This window comes from Eupeodes corollae, chromosome 3 (genome assembly GCF_945859685.1).
Source record: "Eupeodes corollae chromosome 3, idEupCoro1.1, whole genome shotgun sequence".
Classification (NCBI taxonomy): Eukaryota; Metazoa; Arthropoda; class Insecta; order Diptera; family Syrphidae; genus Eupeodes; species Eupeodes corollae.
Genome location: NC_079149.1, coordinates 12,384,507 through 12,408,898, shown reverse-complemented (window position 1 = coordinate 12,408,898; position 24,392 = coordinate 12,384,507). Strand labels below are relative to the sequence as shown.

Here is a 24,392-nt window from a genome sequence, read left to right as displayed (position 1 = left end):
TATGCAATTACACCTAAAACCACAAACATGCGCACTCGCACTTCACGCATATGTCAAATTGAATGAAATTTCATCTACTTGTCAAAAAAACAACAACAATAACACAACAATAAATTCCATTTGCATCAAGTACCATACCCATATTCAAAATAGTTAAAAGCAGATGATGTGTAAACAGAGCCGAAGGTTTTCTGTTCCACGAAAGAATAAATTTAATGCAAATTTTTGTCTTTAAACTTGATCGTTTTTAAATTTTATTTATTTTTATAGCTGTACAATACTTAATTTCATAACAATAAACATATTTCAATATTTTTTGTTGTTACTGACTAAATGGTTAATAGTTTTGGCATGATTAACTGAGTATAAGTGTTGATCGGTTGATCTCTATTGCTGAGGCTGACCTGATGGAACCACAGCCTCAGGGGCAACTGGCAGATGATCTCCTTGAGGCTGGAAGCCGTTCTCATCGGCAATATACTGGAGGGTAATGATGTTGCCATCGGGATCGGAATATGTGTAGGAACCGCGTTGCACCAAAACGGTTTCCTCGTGTTCCTCCAAAGGTTTGCCATCCTCATCGATACTTCTGGGCACAACAATTGTCTTCATGTATCCTGAGTTTTCAACTTTAATTCCATTTGACGTTTCATAGCTAAACAATTTGAAGGGAAGAAAGATTTGTCAAAAATGTGTCAAAAGTTTTCAAAAGAATAGAGCAACAAACTGCACCTATTGTTGTAGCTTCCATCGGGATTGCTGACATCGACCTGTTTGATTATAGTTGCGGGTGTGGTCGAGGATCCGTCATCCTGTAGTTGAGGCTGAGGCCGAGCACACACTAACGCGACAAGAGCGGACAGAGCAAAAAAGCGAATCGAGGATGTGAACATGGTTGATGAAGTTCTAGACTGCGGTATTAAGATATATGGAGGAGAAGTAGAGTAATCCTTTCTTATTGCACGACGACGACGACGGACAACGGACGATGGCAGTTATGATACTGATGTCGTTATGTCAGGTGAACTGTCTATTTATAGGAGGGATCGTTTTTATTTCTGTCAAATATGACAACTACCACCAACACGGATATAAGAGTCTGTCAGTATAGTGGTGTTCTTTCTTACCATGAAAGATGATGATGTTTATTTGCTCATTTCGCATACAGCCGCAGCGCAGCGGTGACTGCGACGGTGATGGCGGTAGCGTCGGCGGTAAATACGTGCGCACGAATAGTAATGGGGGAAAAAATCACACATTGTTTTTCTTGACTTGGAGATTGAAGTAGGTATGTGGGTACCTTACGCGCAAGTTCGCTCAAAGATAAAGGCATTCGATTTAGGATAGGGAAAAGGTGAAGTTATGAATTAGGTTTGGCGGGCAATATCAAATCAAATACGTCTGCGGCAGTGGCGGTGATTTTGTGTGTAAACTTTTTTGAAAGAAATATTGCACGCGGGATTGATGAGGATGAGTGATCAAGACGCGGACTGTGTGAGGTTCAAAAAATAAGAAAAATAAGAAAGGAAATGCCTTAAGCAAATAATAATTAAATATAGAAAGTAGATTAATTGAACAATCAATTGAAGACATTCAAAAAAAAAATATGAAGAACTGGGCGTTATATTATAAGTTCAATTCATGTGCGGTATGTACATAAGTATCCGTTTGATCGACATTATCAAAAAAAAGAAGTTATAATTAGATAATAAGTGAAATTTACAAAATTCCTCCAATAATTACGAGTATTATTATGTTCACATTCAAGACCTTTTTGAGTTCAAGACGAGATGACTTTTAGAAGAAAAAAAAACATGACAATAGGGAATAATTTGTATTTTTTTACTCTCGATGGTATTTATTTATTTACTTTTTCGTCAAATTCTTGTGGAAGTTTGTGGACCTGCTATGATTTCATTATTGGGTTTTTATTTTTATATAACTTTAAGATCTTATCTATTGAAATTGGGAAGCTATTTGATCACGTACAATCCAATAGCAGCAAAGCGGATTGAGAAAATAAAAGTATTTTTGTTAAAAATTGCTTTGATGACACAAACTTTGAATTGAATTGTTAAGCTTTTTGTGTGAGTCTTTATCAACATCAGGATCTTTGGTTAAAATACGTATGAGATTTACTTAAAATCACAGTTTTAAAACTGCAAGGCCATATTTCTTTCTGTTGGTCGTTAAAGGAATGAATGATCCGCTTAGACGAACTTTATGTTTGATTTTTTGTGCACATGTCGGAATTGTTTAAAAAAAAGGCTGGGATGTGACCCACACTGATAACTTCTCATCCCGTCTGTCGTTTTGTCTTGCTTAAAAGTTTGTCTATATGTACTCGTATCAATTTTTACCAAATTTGCGTACTATTTTTTGTAGATTTTATTTTTTATTTTTTTTATGAAAAAACGGACTGTTGGATTTTTATATAAAATTTAATGAATATTGAAAACAATATTTTCTGTGAAATAAAATAAGTTTGAAGCCAATATTTTTAATTTTTGAAAAGCTATTCGAGCCGAAAGTAAATTCTTACCAAGTTTTAGTATTGTTTTATTTTTTGTTAAAAACTGTCAATTCGATTTTTCTCAAAATCTGTCCTAATGTTAGAAACAATATTTCTTATAAGATAAAATTAGTTTGAAGCCAATAATTAAAATTTTTGAAGAGATATTTGAGTCGAAAATCAATTTTTACCAACTTTTATACATTTTTTTTTAGGTTTTTATTTTTTGTAAAAAAACTGTCAATTCGATTTTTCTCAAAATTTTTCAGAATGTTAAAAACAATATTTTTTATAAGATAAAATAAGATTGAAGCCCAAATTTCAAGTTTTTGAAAAGATTTTTATTTTTTATAAAAAAAAACTGTCATTTAGATTTTTCTCAAAATTTTATCAGATGTCAAAAACATTATTCTTCGTTAGACAAAATTGTTTTAGAGATGAAATCATATTTCAGTCGTAAAATTTTGGAGGTGAAACATTTTTTTTTTTCAGTTTTATTGATTTATAAAAAAACCGTTATATTGACATTTTTTAAAAAATATACCTGTTTGGTATCACGTTACAATATATTATATAAAATTTAATTCAAGTCTCTAGCGTTTTTGGTTTGTAAGATATTAAGGGTGAACCAAAATTTTAGCATTTTTTTCAAACTGCTATGGTAAAAAAACCAATCACTCAATTTTCTTGAGAGCCCTTTCTGCATCTTTCTGCCTTATTATCTGTATAACAACATTTATTTGAAGTTGATATCTCTTCTGGTTCTTGAGCTATGGAGGACGAAAAAAACGTCGCGAACGTACGGACGTATGGACGTTATGAGAGATTTTTTTCATTGAGTAGTGTTGTGGGGGCCTTATGAAGTTCCTTGAACATGTGCCTAAAACTTCAAGAAATTTACTTAAGAAGTAATTTTGTTCAGGATTTGAGTAGAAATATGCTGATTACTTGAGAAACGGATTCGACAAAAATGTGGTAAGAATATAGATTCATGATTAAACTGTGAAAGCAGTGACTGAAATAATGTCCAATGTAGTTCTCCAGTCCTACTTAAATATAAATGCCAAATGTAGAACTATGTTTCTTTTTTATTCTTTAAAGTTACTCAAAAAGAACTTAAGTCAGAAGCTGGTTGCAGAGACTCAATGACTTTAAGACGTTAGTATATATATTAGATGTAAATACACAATTGAAGTATGAGAAATCACAAGAATTCATCAACCGGCACAACAATTAAACAACAATGATATTAAAGTTCAGTGACAAAGCAACCGCACAAAAATCTAAATGCTGCACCTAAGTTAAAAGGAACCGGAGTTGTGGTTCACTGAGAACAATCTTTTATTTATCAGAAGAAAAGGAAAACACTTTTTGAGCTGAAATCGAAGCTTCTTGAGCTATTAAAAACAAAGTTATAACAGATTGTTTAATCAACACGAAACATTTACTAATAATCCCAATTTATTTGAATTTTGGTAAATGGAACCTCGAGTTTGAAGCCTTACAAAATTTGTTGTTAACAGAAAATAATGAAAACATTTTAATAATCGTGGATCTAGACGGTCGGATAGGCGAATTCCAAAACACACCTATTATGAATGTTGAGCATCTCTCGTGCAGAAGAAACTCAAACTGTACAAACTCGAAGGGTAATAACTTAATCGAGTTAATTGAGGATTTTGGGTTTTTGTCTTGAACGGAGTATCAAAAAGTGATAATCTAGGAAACTTTACTTTTATTAGCAGTCAAGGTTGCTCTGTTATCGATTATTGCCTACCCAAAGGTGACTGGCTTGATATTGTAAAAGATTTCAACGTTATCCCTGCTAACTATTGATTACATCTTCCCATTTGTGTCTCTTGTGAGTTTAATACGCAACTAAAGAATTCTGGATCCTAACCAATCTTATACATGTTTTGCGTTACCTTTTATTTACATCAAAGAACTAGACACTCCGTTCAAAATGCCAGAACTACTTTTTGCCTTAGAAAAAATGAAAAACAATAAGGCTTCGGGTTTAGATGGCATTCCTGCCGAGTTTATGAAAAATGCCAGCTCACAATTTATAGAACATATATTGTTCTTACTTAACCGAGTGTTCAACAACGAAGAAATACCAAAGAATTTCAAAGAGTCATCAATTTTAGCGATCTATAATCTGCCCGAAAACTACAGACGTATCTCTGTTCTCAATTCATTAAGAAAACTGTTTACTCAGATGCTATATCTTAGACTTGTTTCTTAGGTTGAAACAAACAACAAAGTAAGTTGTTTTCAGGCTGGGTTTCGAGCTAATCTCTCTACAGTTCATCAAATTTTTACTCTAACTAATGTCGCTAAACGTTTTTTGGATAAGAAAACTAATCTCTATGCTTTTTTGTAAATTTTAAAGCTGCCTTTGATACTATAAACAGAACACTATTACTTTTCAAACTAGCAGGTGTTGTATTATCAACAAAATTTTTAAGAATATATGAGAAACTTTTTTCAAATACAACAGCGGTAGTTTCTAATGTTAGAATCTCTTCGCAGCAATTTAAAACGGAAGTCGGTGTCCCGCAAGGTTACATTTTGAGTCCTTTGCTCTTCTCACTTTTTATAAACGACTGATTTATTTATTAAGCCGCTGTTATATCCGGATGACCTTGTCATTCTTACTGACAATCCGGTAATTCTACAACTGCAAATTAACAAGCTTCACATGTATTGTAACTCTTGGGATCTTCAAATAAATACATCTAAGTCGAAGATGATGGTTTTTAGATCTCATGATCGCAATATCAGAAATGAGCGTTCTTGGAATCTTAATGGTGAAAGAATAGAGGTAGTTAAAAATTTTAAATACTTAGGTTTTAAATAACACAAAATTTAAACATATAAAAGATGAAACATCAGTTGCGAAATCAGCCATTAACTGTGTTTGGTCAAGTTTTTTTTAATAAGAAATGTATCGAACCGATGATAAAATTAAAAGTATTTGATGCAACAATTGAAAGTTCAAAATGTTATGCTAACGAAGTGTATGGTTACGAAGTCATAAAAAGAAACTCCACCAGGTAAATTATCCGAAATATCATCAATATAGATGGTTGGACTGAGGAAACATCCTCGCGTAACAACTGCAGTCGTTTGAAACCAATTTGAAACCTCAGCAACATCCTAAGTTGTAGAATAAGTTTTACCTTCAAATTTTTGTAGACATTACGAAATTTTCTAGTGTGGCCATTTTGACGTTAATATACCAAACAAATATTAATTTGTCGGTCTTATTTCATAAAGTCTAAAAAAATACTATAAGTTTCTCTAGACTATCATTAAAAGAAAGAGACAAAAAAAGGTCTTTACATTAAATTAAAAACATAAAATGAAATTTTTTTTGACTTAACCCTTTCTTTCCTATAACGTCAAAGAATTTCCAGAATCTTTCTATCAATTCAGATTTTTGAGATATGACTTTTAATAGTTCACAAACAAAATTTATGAAATATTTGATTTTCAATTAAATTCATGATGATTTTCAAAACCTTGTCATTTTACTTATTTTAAGAATCAAATTATCAAAAAAACTTAAACCGCTGAACCATTGATTCTAAAGCGATTAACAGAAAAAGGGTCTTGAATGCGACCCACACTGATAACTTTCCATGTGGTTCTTTTAGTAGGTTCTTGTGTTTTGTAAAAAATGTTGTCAATTTTTCACATAATTAAAAAGAAATTTGATTTTAAAATCTGTTTCAGTCGAAAATCAACCAAGAAAATTTTATTTTTTTATTAGCTTGAAACCAATATCATTAATTTTTGTCACCTTTTTAAGGTTTTAGTTTTAAGCAAAAAAAAAACAATACTTTTACTTTATTCTCAAAATTTGATCAGATATCAAAACCTAATTCTTAAAATAAAAATAAAACAAAATATTCAGTTTTTTGATTTATAAAAAAATCCATTATTTTTTTATTTCAAAGTTATACTAGTTTGGTATTGCGGCACATTAAAAATATAAATTTTTAATGAACCAAAATGTTTTCTTTTTTTTTAAACTGCTATACTAAAAAAAAACAACCACTGAAATTGTTTTAAAGTACTTTGTCCATCTTTTTGTGTTATTATCTGTAAAACAAAATTTAAGTCAATTTTCCCAACAGTTCTTTGGATATGGACGAAATCACATCCCGAAAGTACGGACATACGAACGGACGTACACACGCCCAAACATGCATCTCTCGATCCCTACCTATGCCATCTAAAGCTTTTTTCACGGGTACTGCCTCTTGCGAGGTATTGACAAATACTCCAAGAGTAATTCTTGTCATGAAAAAGTGCTTTCTCAAATAAGCCGTTCGGATTGGGCTTAAAAACTGTAGGTCCCTTGCATCCCTGACAACAGTACTCAACTCACACACAGGAATGGTTGAGAGTTGTAAGTCACTAGGCCCTAGTTCCCAACGGATTGTTGCGCCAACCAGTTTATTTATTTATTTATAACAGCTTTAAAAAAAAAACCTGATGCGATAGAAAAATTATTAGTCAATATTCAAATTAAGGACAATTTAATCCTATAAAAAAGTTGTATTTTATTTGTGGACAAAAAAAATAAATGATTTTGCTGATCAGTGGAATCAAGAAGTGAAATAAATGTCAAATGAACTTGACAGTTCTTTCTCACATCCCGAGATAACAGCTATAAAAGGGCAGGTTCAGATTTCATTTGCAGTCAACTGTATTCTTCGAACGTAAGTTTTGAGCAAGTCAACAAGTTAGATATTCAAGAGTAATTCACTTCATCGTACAAAAACTAACAAAAACATTATTATCTACAAAATACTCTTGAGGATGGGCGTATACATAAGGAACAATTACTTATTCCTTTTCTAATTTTACAAGTAACCCTTTTAAACGAAACATCAAATGAAATTTTGCAGAAAATAAATAAATCATAGAGTAATAAAGATAAGCTTTTAGTTGAATGCAAATTCACCATCGATTGTCATTTTGACAGATAATGGAAACAAACTTGATTTGGCTTCAAGTCTCTTATGTTATCTGAACTTGCCCATATATTGTGTGAATTGTTCAACTTACGAGTATGTGCAACATGTCACTGTTTAAGAACTGAGGTGATACTTGCACTAATTTATTTAAACGTCACTTCTATCATTTTATACCAATTATTGTGCATTGATTGGTATAAAATCAAATGTCATGTATTTTTATTGCTTTTAAATTAGCTGAAAGATGTTGCTAAATTGGAAAACAACTAATCTGAAAACTTTAGCTGAAAATTAACATTTTTCTATTTTTCCCTGTCCTTGATTTTTGACAACAAAAGTGAGAGTTTTGAGAGTTGAATTATAATTTTATGCATCACTAGTGATACTTTAGAAGCCTCCAGCTACTGTAAACTATTTTTATCCATCTTCTTCTTCTTTCAGTTCAAGCCAAGATATACAAATTCTTCAGAATCGTCTTATTTCGAACCTTTTTAAAGTTGATATGTACACTTCAATTATGCGTAAGTACTTAGATGCCTCAAGCAAGACCAAACTTTTTTTTCTGTTTCACACTTGAATGAGGCTGAGTTACGGTAGCAAAAGTGTGTAAACAAATCTTCACTTCCTCCTCCTCATTTCTTAGAATAACAAAATTATTCATATTTTCTAGCACTCAAAAAAATCGATTACGTAAATTTGTACTATTTTTATTTGTTTATTTCTATTTGAATTTGTTGATGATGATCACCTTGGGAAATTTAACTTACATATATACTCAATCAATGCAATAGTTAGATTTGCATTTTGGTTACTGAAGGTATTCAAAATGTTCTTAATTGTTTGCCCAAACATTTTTCATATGTATATTACTCAAAAACCAGAAGTTAACATTAATATGTGCATAAGGAAGGTCTCCACTTTATCAAGAAGAAATAGCCCCCAACTCTATACCAGAGGTAAGTTCATTAGCACATGGGCGCAACAAATTGCAGATTTATCCAAAATGTGTTAACACGCCAACCATAACTAGATTCCGAATATCGTACTACTGACGATGGAGTCCTATATTTTCATTTGGTTTTATTGCATATCATTGATTCATTATATATGACATGAGCTATATTATAATAATTGTTACTTTTTGACGCGTCTACCACTACGCGACGTATACAACGGGTACGTAGCCATTTGTTTTTCTTATATAGCTGTCAAAATAGTTATACCACTTTTTCAATTGTTCAAATAGCTTCGAGTTCGGAATATCAATCACCCCACACGCTTCAAATTATTATTATTAAACCAAAAACTTTTGATTCAAATAATAATAAAATGTTTTGTACGTGATTTTGTTCTAACAGTTTACTGTTTCTAATTCTGATTTAATCTGAATCGAATAATAAACTTTTGTTTTCTGCGTAGTGAGGGCAGTAACCTTATGATTGATAGTTACTAACCTATGCGTGTACTTATTTTCCCATCACATCGATCGGGCTCCAACCGAGACATCTCTTTTGCATAAGCAAATAATTTCGAACTACAAAAGAAACACAAACTTCTGTCTTGAATTGACTTACAAAATGATTCAATGACAACGGCTGTCAGTGTCAATGTTTGACAGATCATCATTTTTATTTCTGTTTTTATGGTATCTTCTTCAATTTGTTTTGTGTGTGTTTTTTTTTATGGTAAAGCTGCCAAAGTGTTTGGCTTTAAATTTGACCTTGGTATGAAATTATGTTTTAACGCATTGCATGTACCAATATTTATACTCTGCTGTAATCGAAAGATGAAAACAAAAAAAACCCAAGATACATTTGGACATTTCAAAAGAAATTATGAGATTTTGGTTGAATTTGCCGAAGACAGTTTTTTCTTGGAAAGTTAAGTTAAGACTTTTATATTTAGTTTAAGAAAAAACAATGATTTTATGGTTGATAATAATTCTGCTAATTGATTCTTAGTCTTCCGGCCAAGGTGTGAATTGAAGATTCATGCATTTTTGAAGGAATTATCTTGTTTGACTTAGTTATTTGTGTTGGGAGAGGCACATTTTGGAACGTATGCTTTTGAATGATTTATTTTTATGGGAACAAATAAAATGCACATTTGTGCGACTCGAGTGTGTGTTGTTTGGTGAGTGATGGGATTTGATATTGATTGGTATTTTTGTTCTGAGATAAGTGTGAACTTTTGAGGCACGGATTTATTTGTTTTCTGTCAAAAATGTTAAATGTAATCAGTGGCACTTTGTTGCTATTAAAAAGCTTTTTATAGTAAAATTGCAAATGCAGGCGTTTACTTCTCACAATAAATAACATTCCAAGTGTAAGACCTTAGGTACTTTGTAGAAACTGTGAATCTTGTTTATATTACAGTAACATCTAAGTTACGTCATGGCTGACAGTTTTGACTGAAGAAAATAAGATATATTTGGTTGTTTTTGCAGTAAGTTTTTGCACTCTATTCGATGTTCAAAACAGTTTTTTAAAATTTACAAAAGTCAAGTACAAATTTCACTCATGACGGTGATGTTCAGTGTTGAAAGCTTCTACATAGGTCCTTAAGAATGCTTTATTTAGTCCGTTTCGGTTCCGAAAGTAAAGTTTAATAAAATACACAATAAAAGTGTACTCCATTATAAGATAAACACTTTCCCGTTCAGTGTGTTGTGGAAATTTTATGGATGTATGGACTATTAAGTTTCAAACAATTTAGTTCAAGACGAGTACTTACAGATCCCGAACTTGTAATCATTTTTCCTTTCTTTTTTTTTAAGAGTTGATAGTAAATTTTTGCGATTGATATGCTTTTCGCGATTCTTGTGTTGGAAAATGGGGGTGGCTGAATGCTGTTTTTGGAATCGTCCTAACCTGGAAGTGAATCCAGCAGCGGGCGGAGAATTCCACAATGACTTGCAATTAACTGTGAAAGAAGAGCGAGTAAGCGGGATCGTGAGAATCTCATCACAAATTGAGCTCAACAAGCCGATTTCTCATTAGTTTTTGATGAAGTGATTGAGATCCGCCACTCCAAATTGGCTAAAAGCTTAAAATGGCGGGAGTTAGAAAAGAAGAGACAGGACAGATCGAAGGATCTGGAAGTAAATTCTTTTCGCACAAGAAGTGGTCTTAGTGGTTAAAAGTCCCACACTACTTGGTGACGAATACTGACAAGTGTCTTTTGAAGATTTCTTCCTGTAAAAAAAAATCAAGGTGAATAGTGAGACAAGTTTCTGGTTTCGAATAAAGTCGAGAAAAATAAGAAAAGTGAGGAATAAAAGTTGAATAGTGTTTGTAAAGTAGAAATAAAAGAAGGGAAGAAAAAAGCGAAGGAAAGAATAGTTCCTAGATTTGTAGCTGAAAAAAAGATAAGTTCACATTTTTCAATTAATTGTGGTAGCTTGTATTTCTTGAGAATCCCAATTTCTTTTGTGGAAACATAGACCTTAACGACTCTTTGACTTTCCGATTAATTAAATTTAATCAATTTTAATTAATCGCTAAACAATATCATTTTAATAGGCGCCTCAGGAAAATTAACATGTAATTTTTTTTTAAATTAATAATAGCTGTATTTTAAGATTTAAAAATATACCTGCAAAGACAATATAAGACCTTGTTCAGTATTTGATTGGGAATAGTTCCGGAAAAAATGTAAACATTCGGTTCAGACAACAGTCGAAGGAGTTTGTGCTAAGATCTTGAGTTGAACCACCTAACTCAGCTGTTCAACGATCCCACTCGAATATCGGATGTGAATAGGTTAGGTTATCGTGGATGTGGATTTAGAATCATCCACACTCTTAGGCCAAAAGAAATGGGCCATTGTGCTACCACATGAATCTAGAGAATTACTTCTTGCTAGTCGAACCATTTTGAGGTTTTTAGAAAGCGAAGAAGATATTTGATATCCTTTTTAGCTAGTTCACTGGGATTATCAAAAGAGTAGTCTCCCAGAAGGGTTGCCATGAGGATCTTTTGGCTATTCTCAATTCTACTTTTTACTTTTTAAAGGAATCTTTATAGGATTCCAATCTTAAGGATGTCTAGTCTTTTTTGCTCGATTGAAAAGCCTTCTACAACCTTTCCTGAGTATTTCTAGTTATATATGCATACGACCTCGAGTTTTGCGCCTGGCCAGACTTCGCCCAGCACGCCGACAGCAAGCGTATAGAGATCGCGCGACCTCTGATCGTTACAAGCGATGAGTTTGACATGACCTTGATGCCAACCCCCAGCAATTGTTACAGGCGGTGGACCTGTATGCTCCCTCATGGCTTTGAGAAAACCACCTGAGAGCCCCAGTTTCACCATCTGCCAACAGTCAGAGGTAATCATGCCAACAATATTTCTCCTATCAATGACCGCGACTATGATATTATTGGGGTCTTTAAGTACATCACTAAAATGTTTAATGAGAGGCACTCTAGCCATGTTGTGAGTGCTGGTGTTCTGCACTTTGGGGACGGGAGTGGACTCCTCCAAAGACCTTTGGCGCTTTTACGTGAAGTCGTATCAACTAGTTTTGTCTAGAATGAATTTAGCCCACTCCTGCCTCTTGCTAAGGAAGGGATTACTTGTATTACAGTACAAATTTTTGGTCATTTGTATAAAATGTGAGAAATTCTTCCCCTTCCTCGGTTCCTTCGGTGGTTGTCAATGAAACTGCATTTCTTAGACATTTAGAGAATTTCTTTGCTAGGCAGTTTGCTGACAATTAAACGCGGTAATAGTGAGTGTTATGACTCTGCTTGAACGTAATCGGGTTACTAATTCTATCAGCCTTCTGGAGCATTAAAAAAGTAAATTTTTCTATTGAGAAGGACAAATTAAGAAAATTAAATTTACGAGAATCCGAATTTTCGATTTGTTTACCTTACAAAATACAAATTAAAAAATCTTTTAAAACGAATATATTTAAGACCTGTAAGAACCTATTCAACACAATGGCTTTGGATACCATCCTAATGGCATGGTTGATTAAAACCTCGAGTATGAATTTTTGTATAAATGGAATTCTTGCCATTATACTCTCACTAGCTTCTTTAAACAAATATGACGGTGTTAAGTCCAGCGTCCTAGTCATAATCTTAAAGCGGATAAACTTTGATAATAAGCAACATTTGCATTTATAGCTTAATAATGAAGGCGTGACGCTATCAGTAACTGTTCTATTTTGTTCAAATTCATTCACAATTTCACCGATTGCTGCGAAGTCGGACAGCTTTGATGACCATAATCATAGTGTTATGCTCACAATTTAGTCACGTTTGGATCACAACTTTTGAAGTAAGATTAAATTAATTTTTACGCATTGTTCAACTGCTAAGCGATTCATTATCTTAAAATTCAAAACATTCAACTAATATTATGACAGTTTAAATGACAGCTGAGTTTGACAGGTGTCAAATGTCAGCGCTACTAACTTCAAACCACAAAATTAGTGTTTTATATCAGGTTTTAACGATGGTTAAATTTTTGTTGAAAAAGTCGGTCATGACTAAAATAATGAATGCTTTTTCACCCGGAGAAGCTTATTACTATTTGAGAAAAAAGCAGATAATGACAATAAGCTATTAGCTTAAGCTTACCTATAGCTTGTAGCCTATAGCTACTAAAATTTTTCCTGTGAACGATTTAACGTAGTAAGATTACAAACTTTTGAAAACCTTGACGCATTACCTAACTGAAGTTTTTGGAATATATACCAATCCTTGTTCTAGCATTTCTCGAGCTCTAATACTTCAGTTTAAATCTTAAAACTATTTCTGAGGATCGAATATTGATGTATTAAAATTGAAAACATTAAAAACACTTTTACACTGCTAAAATTAGTGAGTAAAGATCTTCACTCAAAACTTAAAAAAGAAGAAGAACACTAAACACATTCAGATTACAACATTTTTAATTCTGGCTTAAATCCAATTCCAAAAATGTCTTTTTTCCACCAAAAAGTTACAGTATTTTTGTGCTTAACCCTTCTTTGCTGGTTCAACATAAGGATGAGCAGCGATATATTGCAAAGCACGTTGAATAGCTTCTGGAATTGGTGGTGGAGTTGGAAGATGTTCTCCTTGTGGTTGATAACCATTTTCGTCAGCAGTATACTTAACATCGTATTCCTTGCCATCGTCACCCTTGAATAAAAATTCACCTTCAACAACTTCACTATCTTCAACACCACTGGTGTGCTTCAAGTGTCCTTCTTGGGTAATTTTGGTACCTCCAGCAGTTTCAAGACTATACAAAAAAAGTTTTAGTTAGTTTGAATTTCTAAGCTTCTGGATAAAAATTCTATTACCGAACATGGAAGATTCCATCAGCTTCAATTTTTGATTCTTGAACAAGAACGGGATCTTCTTTAAGATCAGCACAGTTAACAGCAGCAATTGCTAAGCACAGAATTAAAAATGAATTCATTTCGAAAAAGCTTGACTTATTTTGATAAACAAAGTTGAGCAAATGATAGTAATTGGATGAGATCAGTTTCAATTTATATAGTAAAAAAATTCATCAACTTCTCGTGCAAAAAGCTGAACAAAAGATAAAAACAAGATAATCAATTAAATATATGAAATGTTTTGATTTGGAGTTTGGTTTTTTACCATATCCAACAGTAAACCCCCTATTCCAGTTTTCTATTGCTTTTTTTTTATTTTGTTGATAAATTTAAAAATGATTGTTAATTTTAAGGAATCGCATGATGAAATAAAAGCGCTCGTTTAATAAATTTCAGCAGCAGATGCTTTTTAATCCCGTTAGAGGTAAGACAAGTTCAAGGCACATACTGCTATTTTTATTTTTATTTATTAGTTAGAATTTTGGAATCAAAAATCTGATAATACATAAATTAAAAGCTTAAGTTACACACGAGAACATTATGATTAGAAGTTGATACAAAACGAGTTCAATAAAATCCAATGTATTTCTGTTTGTAAATATACAGCGGATTAAAAAACTTCTAAATTTTAGAATCGAGTGTAATTATAAAACTTGCAAGTTTTGTTAAACTTAGATCTTGAAGTGCAATCATTTATTGCATATGTGCAACATGCTGCGTGAAATTCCAACTAAAGATAAACAGTAATCAAATATGGTGTCAACATTAATAAGTCATATTAAACAAAGAAGAAGAGCCCGAAGAAAACTTCAAGCTATGAAAGTTCAGATGAGTTTAACGGTCTTAAGAACAATCTAAACAAAACAAATTAGTTCGAACAATGATTAAATATTATATTCTTTAAAATTCTGACCACTAATGACTGAGACTTGTACTCAATGAAGTATAAAGTTGTTAAATGGATAGAAAAAAAGGCGAAATCTCAGAAACTTCTAAACTGTAGTACGGCTAACGAACTATAAACATAAACGATTTGTATGCTCCAATACCTTTAAATAACTTTAAATGCAAAGCTAAAAATGGAATGCTGCATTTCAAACGGCGGACAGTAGTTCTTAGAATGACCATTTGATGACTGGACCTAAAACTCAAACAGATATTTTAGTGTTTGTTTTAAGGTGGAGAACGCACAAAATTACTTTCATATCCGAAATAGAGAAGATGTTCATCCAGATGATGCATACTACCAGGTACTTTTTTGTCGTGAAAGTCCGTCAATGCCAGTAAAACCTTATAAAGTAACAGTTTTAATGTTCGGTACTGCCCCAGCCCCATATTTGGCAAATCGAACGCTTAAGAAACTTGCTTCAGATGAAAAAGTAATATATCGATTAGCGGCTTTAATGATTCGGAAAGATATGTACATCGATGACTTGGTATCGGGTGCAGATTCAGTAGAAGAAGTGAAAGAAAAGTATCACCAAATCTCGATGCTTTTATCATCCGCTGGATTTCATCTTCTCAAGTGGATGAGTAATAACGAATGCTTCGAATCACACCAAAACCCTTGGAATCGGTTGGTTCCTATTAACGGATTCCTTTTCATTTCAAAAATCCCAATCGATAATGTCGTTTCAAAATGAACGATACTTTCAACAATTGCTCGTCTCTTCGATCCGCTTGGATGAATAGCACTCTGTATCGTTAAAGCGAAAATCATTATGCAGCAATTGTGGTCTTTCGTGGGACGAAACCATTCCAGTGGAATTACTTCATGAATGGCTCTCCTTTTAAGAAGATTTAGACATCTAAGAAGATATCCATAGGTAGCTGGTCCATCCGGCTCGAAGGACCAAAATGTTCTTTATTAAGTTCAAAAGGGTAAGTTAAATTTTGAAATATAATCTAAATGATAAATGAATCCAGCAAACAAAGAAGTAATAATTCTTTTATTAGTGACCTTTTGTCAACTTCAGTTTCTTAACAATCTTCAATCTTCAATTACATAAAATATTTAACAAAAGACGACATCGGGTAGCGTTCTAAGCTATTCGTGGCGGCAGCATCCAACACACATCTTAACTAGTAGTACAGAAGATTTAAATTACTTGAAAAATACGAAAAACTAAAGCTCAAATGTATTCAATTTGCATCAATATTTTATTTGGAAGTAAGAAAATTTGAAAGAACTTAGAAAAAAACAGTTTTGGAAAGGTATATAATGTATCTGAATACTTAGATATAAACACTCTTAATAAAACATTCGGTTGCAATTCGAAAAAAACACAAAAAGATGATAAAGTTCTTTCAGACTGTATTAAATTTAGCTCTATCATAGATAATGTTGTAATTGAAATAACGTTTGCCATGAAATTAAATGCCATTGGGCTTGATATAATGCAAATCATTTTGAATACAATTTTGACATATATGACACATATTTTCAACTTGAATGTGAAAACAAAAGTAAATCTTATAGAAGCAACAATTTAGATCAATTTACCATTTTGTCAAAAGATTCCCAAAAAAGCAATTAAAATTATGTAAATAACCCTTACTCACTTCAAATTATTGACATCCAAATAATTATGATTTCAAAAAAAAAGAATAGCTGCTTTACTGCACTGTTAAACGTGTCAGAGGGCATAAGAAAAGAAATTAACTTTGAAAAAAATAATTTCTAATTGTATTCCATAATTTCTCGAAAGCGTTTCTTGCATCAATTTAACCTTTCGTACTCGTCAACCCTTTGTCCTCATATCTAACAAGTCAAGGAACAAACAGTTAAATTAAACACAAATAAAAGTTAGAATTTCTGCCACTAAAAAGTTGTGGTACACCACTATTTTTGGCCCCTTGTTATTTTGGGTTTTAAAATCACTTGAGTTACAAATAAACCTTAGGTCATTAAATAACTTGTGTTAAACAAATTAATTTGCTTATAACCTCCATTATAAAAAACCTGGGCTATAAAATGAACTGGGTTAACAAATAACAAGGGTTATAAAATAACCAGGGTAAAAATAACTTGGGTTTAAGAATTAACTTAGTTACAAAGTTACATGGGTTTTAAAATAGCCAGAATCAGAAAATAACCTCGTTTTAGAATAACTTGGGTTATAAAACAAACTTTGAAAAATAACAAGGACTGTAAAATAACAAAGACTAAAAAATAGCCAAGGTTGAATAATAACCTTGGCTAAGGAATTATCTTGTTTAAAAGATGATATTGTTGATATATTGTTTAATTATTATCAATGGCTGAACGCAAAAAAAGATACAATTACAGTTTTTTAAGAGAACCTGACGTTATGTTACCAACAAATTTATTCTTTTAGGGCACATCCCTTAAAATATAGATGTGGCAGTATGACGTTATTTAACTGGTAATACTCTACAGATAGAAACCTATAATTCTGTTTTACTTCCATTTTAAAATCATTCTCCTGAGCAAAAATATTTTTGTTTTATTAACCACTTATTTTCAATGACTATAGAATGTTTTCAACAGAATATCTTATGTCGATAAATTTCCTTATATGTCTACAAAATTCAAATTTTAAATTTCAATAGAAAATCTTATGTCGAAGTTATCGATTTTTTTAAATTTATTTTTCCCTTTACCTATTCATAAAAACTTATGTTGACTTAAGTTGTTTTGTAAAATAGTTTTTTGGGTTTTACACACACTAAGGTTAACATAAGTTTTTCGGTCGAAACTAAGAGAATAGAAACTGAAAAAAATAAAGTTTAACAGTAAATCGTATGTAAACATAAGATTTTCTATTGAAAAACAAGTTTCAAATAACCGTAACCTACGTCAACATAAGTTTCTTTTGTTGGCTGCATATCAGTTTGCTTCATTGACTTAAGCGGGAATGTTGTGTTTCTAGGCTTTTTTATTGTAAGAATAAGTGTTTTTTAATACTGCTAATTTTAATTGTGTGTTTAATTTTTATATAATATTCCTAGTTGCGTTAACTTATTAACGTAGTTACTAGAAAAAAAAAGAATGGAACGTGCAAGAAAAATATTATCAATGACATTAAAAAAACAAAGCCAGCTATTTGACAAGTCTGCAGAACCATCTATAAGTGACGAAAATCGTGAAAATCTTTTAAATGGTTAGGCATTATTACTATAAATTAAATTATAAAATAGGAAAGTGGAATCATTAACTTTTTACATGTAATTAAAGTGCCAGACATGGCGGAGAATCCAGATTTTCAGAGCACAAAATATGAAGGGAATATTGGTGACAAAAATGCTGGTGTCTTAAAAATTAAAAAATTGCGGTGATGATGACTCAATGTGTGAATCTGACATTTTATTAGAAACAAAAAACGCTGGTAGTCAGTTGGAACATAACCTATTATTTGAAGACTTTGAATCTACACGTTGAGAAAATGAAGACGGACATAATGGAAACAATACAAAACAATCGAAAAAGAAACATAGGTAAAAGTTACAAATCTACAGCCGGGAAAGTTGTAAAAGAACGATCTATACGGAAATTGGATAACTGTCGTAATAAGTTCAATGAAAAAATAACTTTTCAAAATCAGCAGCTTATTTTAAAAAAATACTTGGTTCTTAATAGTTAAGACAAGCTTTCGCTTCGGGGTTGATTGTGATTGAGGATACAAAGTTTGAAGGAAAAGAAAAGAGCCTCACTAATCCGAGAAAAAGGAAGCACACCAATTAATATTTTTTGGAAATATGTGGTGAAAGGGTTTCAGTATGCCAAAAATGGTTTAGATACACCCTGTCTGAATCAGAATCTATTCTGAAAAGTATGAATAAGTTTCGCTTTCAAAGTTTTCCAAGATTTTCAACACACTAAATCTAAAATTTAAAAAGCCTAAATTATATAATTGACAAAGTGTGAAGTTCTTAAAATGAAAATTGATATTGCTACTGTGGACGAACGTGATAATCTTAGAAAGGAACGAGACAATCACCATCTTGAAGCTGACTTGGCGTATAAATCGAAAGCGGCAGACAAATAAAAGCTGATAACTCTACGTTTATAAAAGTTCTTATATTTGATTTACAACAGTGCCTTCCAACACATATTATAAGATATTCGGTTTCTTTTTATAAACGACCATTGTGGACATATAATCTAACAGTTCATGACTGTAACAAGGGACAGCCAATATGTTATATGTGGCATAAAGCTATAGGAAATCGTGGTGGAAATGAGATGAGATCGCCTCATGTAAGTTTAACCAATTTCAAAACCTTCCATCTGAGTCTAGACATGTTATCCTATATACCGATTGTTGTCCAGGACAACTTTCGACTTGCGACTTTCTTACAACTCGAAAACAATGTGGAAACTATTGATCGCAAATTTCTTCTTTCTGGCCATACGCACATGGAGTGCGACGTCGATCAAAAAAATCGAAAAAAAGAAAAAAATTAACAACTGATTGGTATCAGTTTGTAAGGACAGGTGGTGTAAAACACAAATTTTATGTAAAGGAAATAAATCAAGATGATATTTTTATTTTCTCGGGCATTTCCAAAGAAAAATTTATGTGGCGCAAGGTAAACAGTGACGGGCAGAAATTTTGTTGGCGGAATGTAAAGTGGATGACGTTCACGAAAGATTTTGTTATGGTTTATTTTAAAACTTCACTGAAGGTAGCCGAAGAGTGATTAATATCAGACGCCGTGGTTTTCAGTCGATCAAAATTACAGATTTTTAAAAATGCTATGCTTCACCTCTGGAAAGAAACGAAAAGAAAAAGAATGATTTAATGGATATGCTGCCATTGATAGACAATATTAAACATCCTATTTATAACAACCTAAACACAAATCAAAAGAAAATTTAAGTTTAATAAATGAATTTTGTACGATTTAGTTTCTATTACTGCTTTTTTTAAACCATTACTATTAGGTATTTAAATAAAAACTTTACCTCTAAGCTTTGAATGAATTTTGTTTTGATTAACCATTAATATTAATAATAATCAAAAATAAAAATTATCGAAAAATACCCTATGTCTATTTATTTAAAAAACTGGAATCCGAAATAAAATCTTAAGTCAACTTAAGGTTCTTTTATTTATTTGTGTAAATGTGGCAGAGAAACTTATGTTACTTAAGACAAGGATTATTTGAAAATTGGTTTTTACAGCAGAACCTAAGTTTAAAGTTTTTTTTCTACTTCGCGCACAATATTTTGTATCAAAAATAACATAAATCATGATGTATTTATCTTATTTAATGAACTTTAACTTAACTTTACAAAGAACAATAACCCACATAAATACAACTTTTAGACAAAAATGTAAATTTCTAAAAACAACTTTTTTTAACATAAGCTACTCTGTCATACTGCCACAGAGATTAACATGTCACACTAGGGCGTATACATATTTTGTTTGAACAAAACAATTTGTGTCCTGAAAAAACATCACAAGGTACCACAAATCATAATCATTGACATAACAACAGGGACTTGGTTTTGCACTTCTTTAACATGTTAAATTCATCCATAAATTTCAATCCGATGTTATCTACTGCACTTCAAGGCTTCAGGCAAATAATATTTATATGAACCATGTTTTTCTTGGATGTATTTCTGAAACATATAAATTTGTATAATTTAACATAAATGTATGAAAAATGTTGATCCTTCTATAAATTAGTTTTTCTCATCATAGTGGGATCAATTTAGAATGAGTCCATACTGACTTCATAGACTTCCCATAAGAAGTTATAGTAATGGGTCCCATTAGTAAAATTAAAAAGAGGCTGGGATGCGACCCACACTGATAACTTCCCATCCCGTCTGTCGATTTGTCTTGCTTAAAAGTTTGTCTATAAGTACTCGTATTAATTTTTACCAAATTTGTGTACTATTTTTTGTAGATTTTATCTTTTATGAAAAAATGGACTGTTGGATTTTTATATAAAAATTACTGAATATTGAAAACAAGATTTTCTGTGAAATAAAATAAGTTTGACGCCAATGTTTTTAATTTTTATAAAGCTATTTGAGCCAAAAGTAAATTTTTACCAAGTTTTAGTCTTGTTTTGTTTAGAGTTTTATTTTTTGTAAAAAAAACTGTCAATTCGATTTTCTCAACAGTTTTCAAAATGTTGAAAACAATATTTCTTATAAGATAAAATTAGTTAGAAGCTATTATCTCAAAGTTTTTAAAAGAAATTTGAGTCGAAAATTTGTAAAAAACTGTCAATTCGTTTTTTTTTAAACTTTAACTGAATGTTGACAACAATATTTTTTGAAAGATAAAAGTAAATTAAAGCCAATATCTCAAAGTTTTGAAAAGATATTTGAGTCGAAAATCAATTTTTACCAACTTTTATTCATTTTTTCTTTAATTTTTATTTTTTGTAAAAAAACTGTCAATTCAATTTTTCTCAAAATTGTACTGAATGTTGAAAACAATATTTCTTATAAGATAAAATAAGCTTGAAGCCTTAATTTCAAGTTTTTGAAAAGATATTTGAATCGATATTTAATTTTTACGAATTTTGAGTAATAATTTTTTTAGATTTTTATTTTTTATAAAAAAAACTGTCAATTCGATTTTTCTCAAAATTTTATCAGATTTCAAAAACATTATTCTCCGTTGCTCAAAATTGTTTTGGAGATGAAATCATATGTTAGTCGTTAAATTTAGGAAGTGACAAATTTTTTTTTCAGTTTTTTTGATTTAGAAAAAAAACCGTTAGATAGATTTTTTTTCAAAAAATATACTTCTTTGAGATCACGTTACAGTTTATTATATAAAATTTAATTCAAGTCTCTAGCGTTTTTGGTTCGTAAGATATTTAGGGTTAACCAAAATTTTCACCTTTTTTTTAAACTGCTATGGTAAAAAAACCACCTACGCAATTTTCTTGAGAGCCCTTTCTGCATCTTTCTGCCTTATTATCTGTATAACAAAATTTATTTGAAGTCGATATCTTTTCTGGTTGTTGAGCTATGGACGACAAAAAAAACGTCGCGACATCTTTCTAAAAATCTTTTATGGCTGAAACACATACACGCTTCAGCTTCGGCTTCGCCTGACGTTTACGAGTTCAGCCATAGGATTCAATGCACAATGGAGCTTCGACCTCACGTTTCGTTTGACAATCGTAAGGAAAAGAACGTAATGTAACGTAATGTGACTCCAAACGGAAGCTCTAGTTCAATTATCTGAACATTTGCTTTGTCTGACAGCTCATCAGCTGTAAAAAAATGTCAACAAACAAAATACATTTGCTCTTGGAGGGATTCCCATCGGTTGCTATAGGCTGTGTTAGCTACTTCCGTGATAAATTAAATTCAAAACAAGAAAAAATAACAGCTGCTAATGGAAGAAGTGCCATTTTAGATATATCATATTGGAAGTGCCATTCAAAGCAACCTCGAAGGCATGTTTGTGTTTCAGCTTTAAATTATTTGTGAAAAGAAAAAAATATAAAATACTTGTTTAAAAAGTGGAATATGAAACAAGGTAATTCGAAAACTTAGTGAGAACAAATTCAAATACAGGTATAAGACCTTTGTTGGTTTTTTTACGACTTACAAATAAAAAACACATAAATCACAAAGCCTTCATTCGTCGTAATAATAAACAGCTTTAAATTGTCTCACCGAACAAAAAAACAATTCAATTAAAGTGTAGATATTATTTTTTAACCGCACATCAAGAATGTTGAATTATTTACCCAACTACGTTATGCCCTTCAACTATGAAATTCAAAACCTTAATTAAAAAAATTATTTAAAAGAATTTTAATCACAATTTTCTTGGGTTTACTTCGTATACAAAATAAAAAAAATATACAAAAAATTAAGTTTCAATATGAAACATGCTGCCGGTTCTAGTTTGATGTCTTCTTCGTAGGTTCAACATAAGGATGTTCCGCGATGTACAACAAAGCTTTTTTGATTGCTGGTGGCACTGATGGAATATGACGTCCACTTGGTTGATATCCAAATTCTCCAGCAGTATAAGCGACCTTATATTCCTGTCCATCATCACCGATATAAGAAAACCTACCTTCAACGGAGTTACCTGTTTCTGTTGGTGTTATGTACTTTAAATGTCCATTTTGTTCCACTTTAGTTCCCGATAATGTTTCATAACTAAAACAAAAACAATAAACTACATTTTTAAACCATTAGTTTGAAAGAAATTAAATGTTTTACTAACCGGTAGTGATATGTTTGGTCAACATCATCTCTTTTATTTTCAATTAGAAACGTTTTATCATCATTTGTATTACCAATTACAGCACCAGTAGCGATGCTTAAACATCCTAAGAATGCTAACAAAATTAATGATTTCATATTTTATGTTTACTCTGCGACTGGATTCTATAAAGTTAAACTTCTAATGATAACATTCTTATGTTTCAAACTGGCTTTATAGTTATTTTGTTTAAAATTCAAGCTGCGTCTGAAACTTAACATACAAACATGGGAAAACCACTTCTATTTTTAGCTTCGTTTTTGTTTGTATCTGACCTTTAATATTTTTCGTTAAAATTTCTTATGAGTAAGCTTACAATTTGGAGATTCCAATTCCAAGAGAAAATCCTGGAAATACAAATACACCTTTCAACGCTTTCATGACAAGCATCAATTTATTATTTTATATTTATGATATTTTATTTTACGTGTAACCAGGTTACTTTTATGCCATGTATTTATATGTAATAAAGTATTTTTGTAACCAAGGCTGTAAAATTAAAGTTAAAATGAACTTTACTCAGCTGTAAAAATAGCGTTGAAAACAATAATTAAATGATGCAATTTTTTAAGAAAAAATAATAAAAATTAAGTACTTACTGCGAACATATATGTATTCCTTCAAAGTAGTTATTGGAAATGTAAATTGTTGCTTGTGGAGTATACTTTTAATAATAGGTATTTACGAAAATGAAAATTTACAATCTACCAAGGGAAATATCACTTCAAGAGACTTGGAATGGTGTTTCTTGTGGTTGGATTCGAGAGTTGAAGAAAAAATAATTACAATTGTAATTTAAAAAATCCACACACTTTTTCAATTACTTTAAAATGTAATTGAAGAATTTCAAGAAGTATTTGAATGCAATTGAAAAGCGTCAATCACTTGGAATATAATCACAAGCATTTTTTTTCAAATAATCACTTCACAAATATATAATTAAATATAATTTGAATCAATTACATTTTTCGTCATATTAAAAATAATTATTTTGTTAGTCACTATATCGGGAGGTGTTTCCACTACGGAGCACAGGCCTATAGGGAGCGGTTTTATCCGGCTCCCCATCCTTGAAGTTATACTTAGGATCTGGCCCTCCAGGTTGGGGGTTGTGCAACAAGCCTCGGATACGGATGGATTTGAGCTTACTTACTTAAGGTGGCGCTACAGTCCGGGGCGGACCTGGGCCTGGATTTGAGCTAGATGGAGAAGTTTTTTGGGTGAGGCCCTAGTTCACACAGGAAGTAAGTAAGTAAGTAAGTCACTATAGTATTTATTTATTAACTTCCCATAGGAAGTTATTGTAATGGGTCCGATTTGTCAAATTGA

The 24,392-nt window shown here is 31.5% G+C and overlaps 3 protein-coding genes across 3 annotated transcripts; all 3 read right to left on the bottom strand.

Annotated features, from left to right (window-relative positions):
- Positions 1-222: 222 nt before the first annotated feature.
- On the bottom strand, positions 223-1,025 carry LOC129951288 (endocuticle structural glycoprotein SgAbd-4). The gene is made up of 2 exons (XM_056063372.1): positions 733-1,025; positions 223-655 (listed from the first exon to the last, which is right to left on the bottom strand). The coding sequence occupies exons 1-2, from the start codon at positions 891-893 to the stop codon at positions 388-390; spliced, it is 429 nt and encodes a 142-aa protein (XP_055919347.1). The 5' UTR covers positions 894-1,025; the 3' UTR covers positions 223-387.
- Positions 1,026-13,386: 12,361 nt separating this feature from the next.
- LOC129951225 (endocuticle structural glycoprotein SgAbd-3-like) lies at positions 13,387-13,974 on the bottom strand. Its single transcript, XM_056063275.1, has 2 exons — positions 13,801-13,974; positions 13,387-13,739 (listed from the first exon to the last, which is right to left on the bottom strand). Exons 1-2 carry the CDS (start codon positions 13,917-13,919, stop codon positions 13,472-13,474), a joined length of 387 nt encoding a protein of 128 aa, XP_055919250.1. The 5' UTR covers positions 13,920-13,974; the 3' UTR covers positions 13,387-13,471.
- Positions 13,975-22,579: 8,605 nt separating this feature from the next.
- LOC129951026 (flexible cuticle protein 12-like) lies at positions 22,580-23,234 on the bottom strand. The gene is made up of 2 exons (XM_056063017.1): positions 23,025-23,234; positions 22,580-22,957 (listed from the first exon to the last, which is right to left on the bottom strand). Exons 1-2 carry the CDS (start codon positions 23,159-23,161, stop codon positions 22,693-22,695), a joined length of 402 nt encoding a protein of 133 aa, XP_055918992.1. The 5' UTR covers positions 23,162-23,234; the 3' UTR covers positions 22,580-22,692.
- Between the last annotated feature and the right edge of the window lie 1,158 nt (positions 23,235-24,392).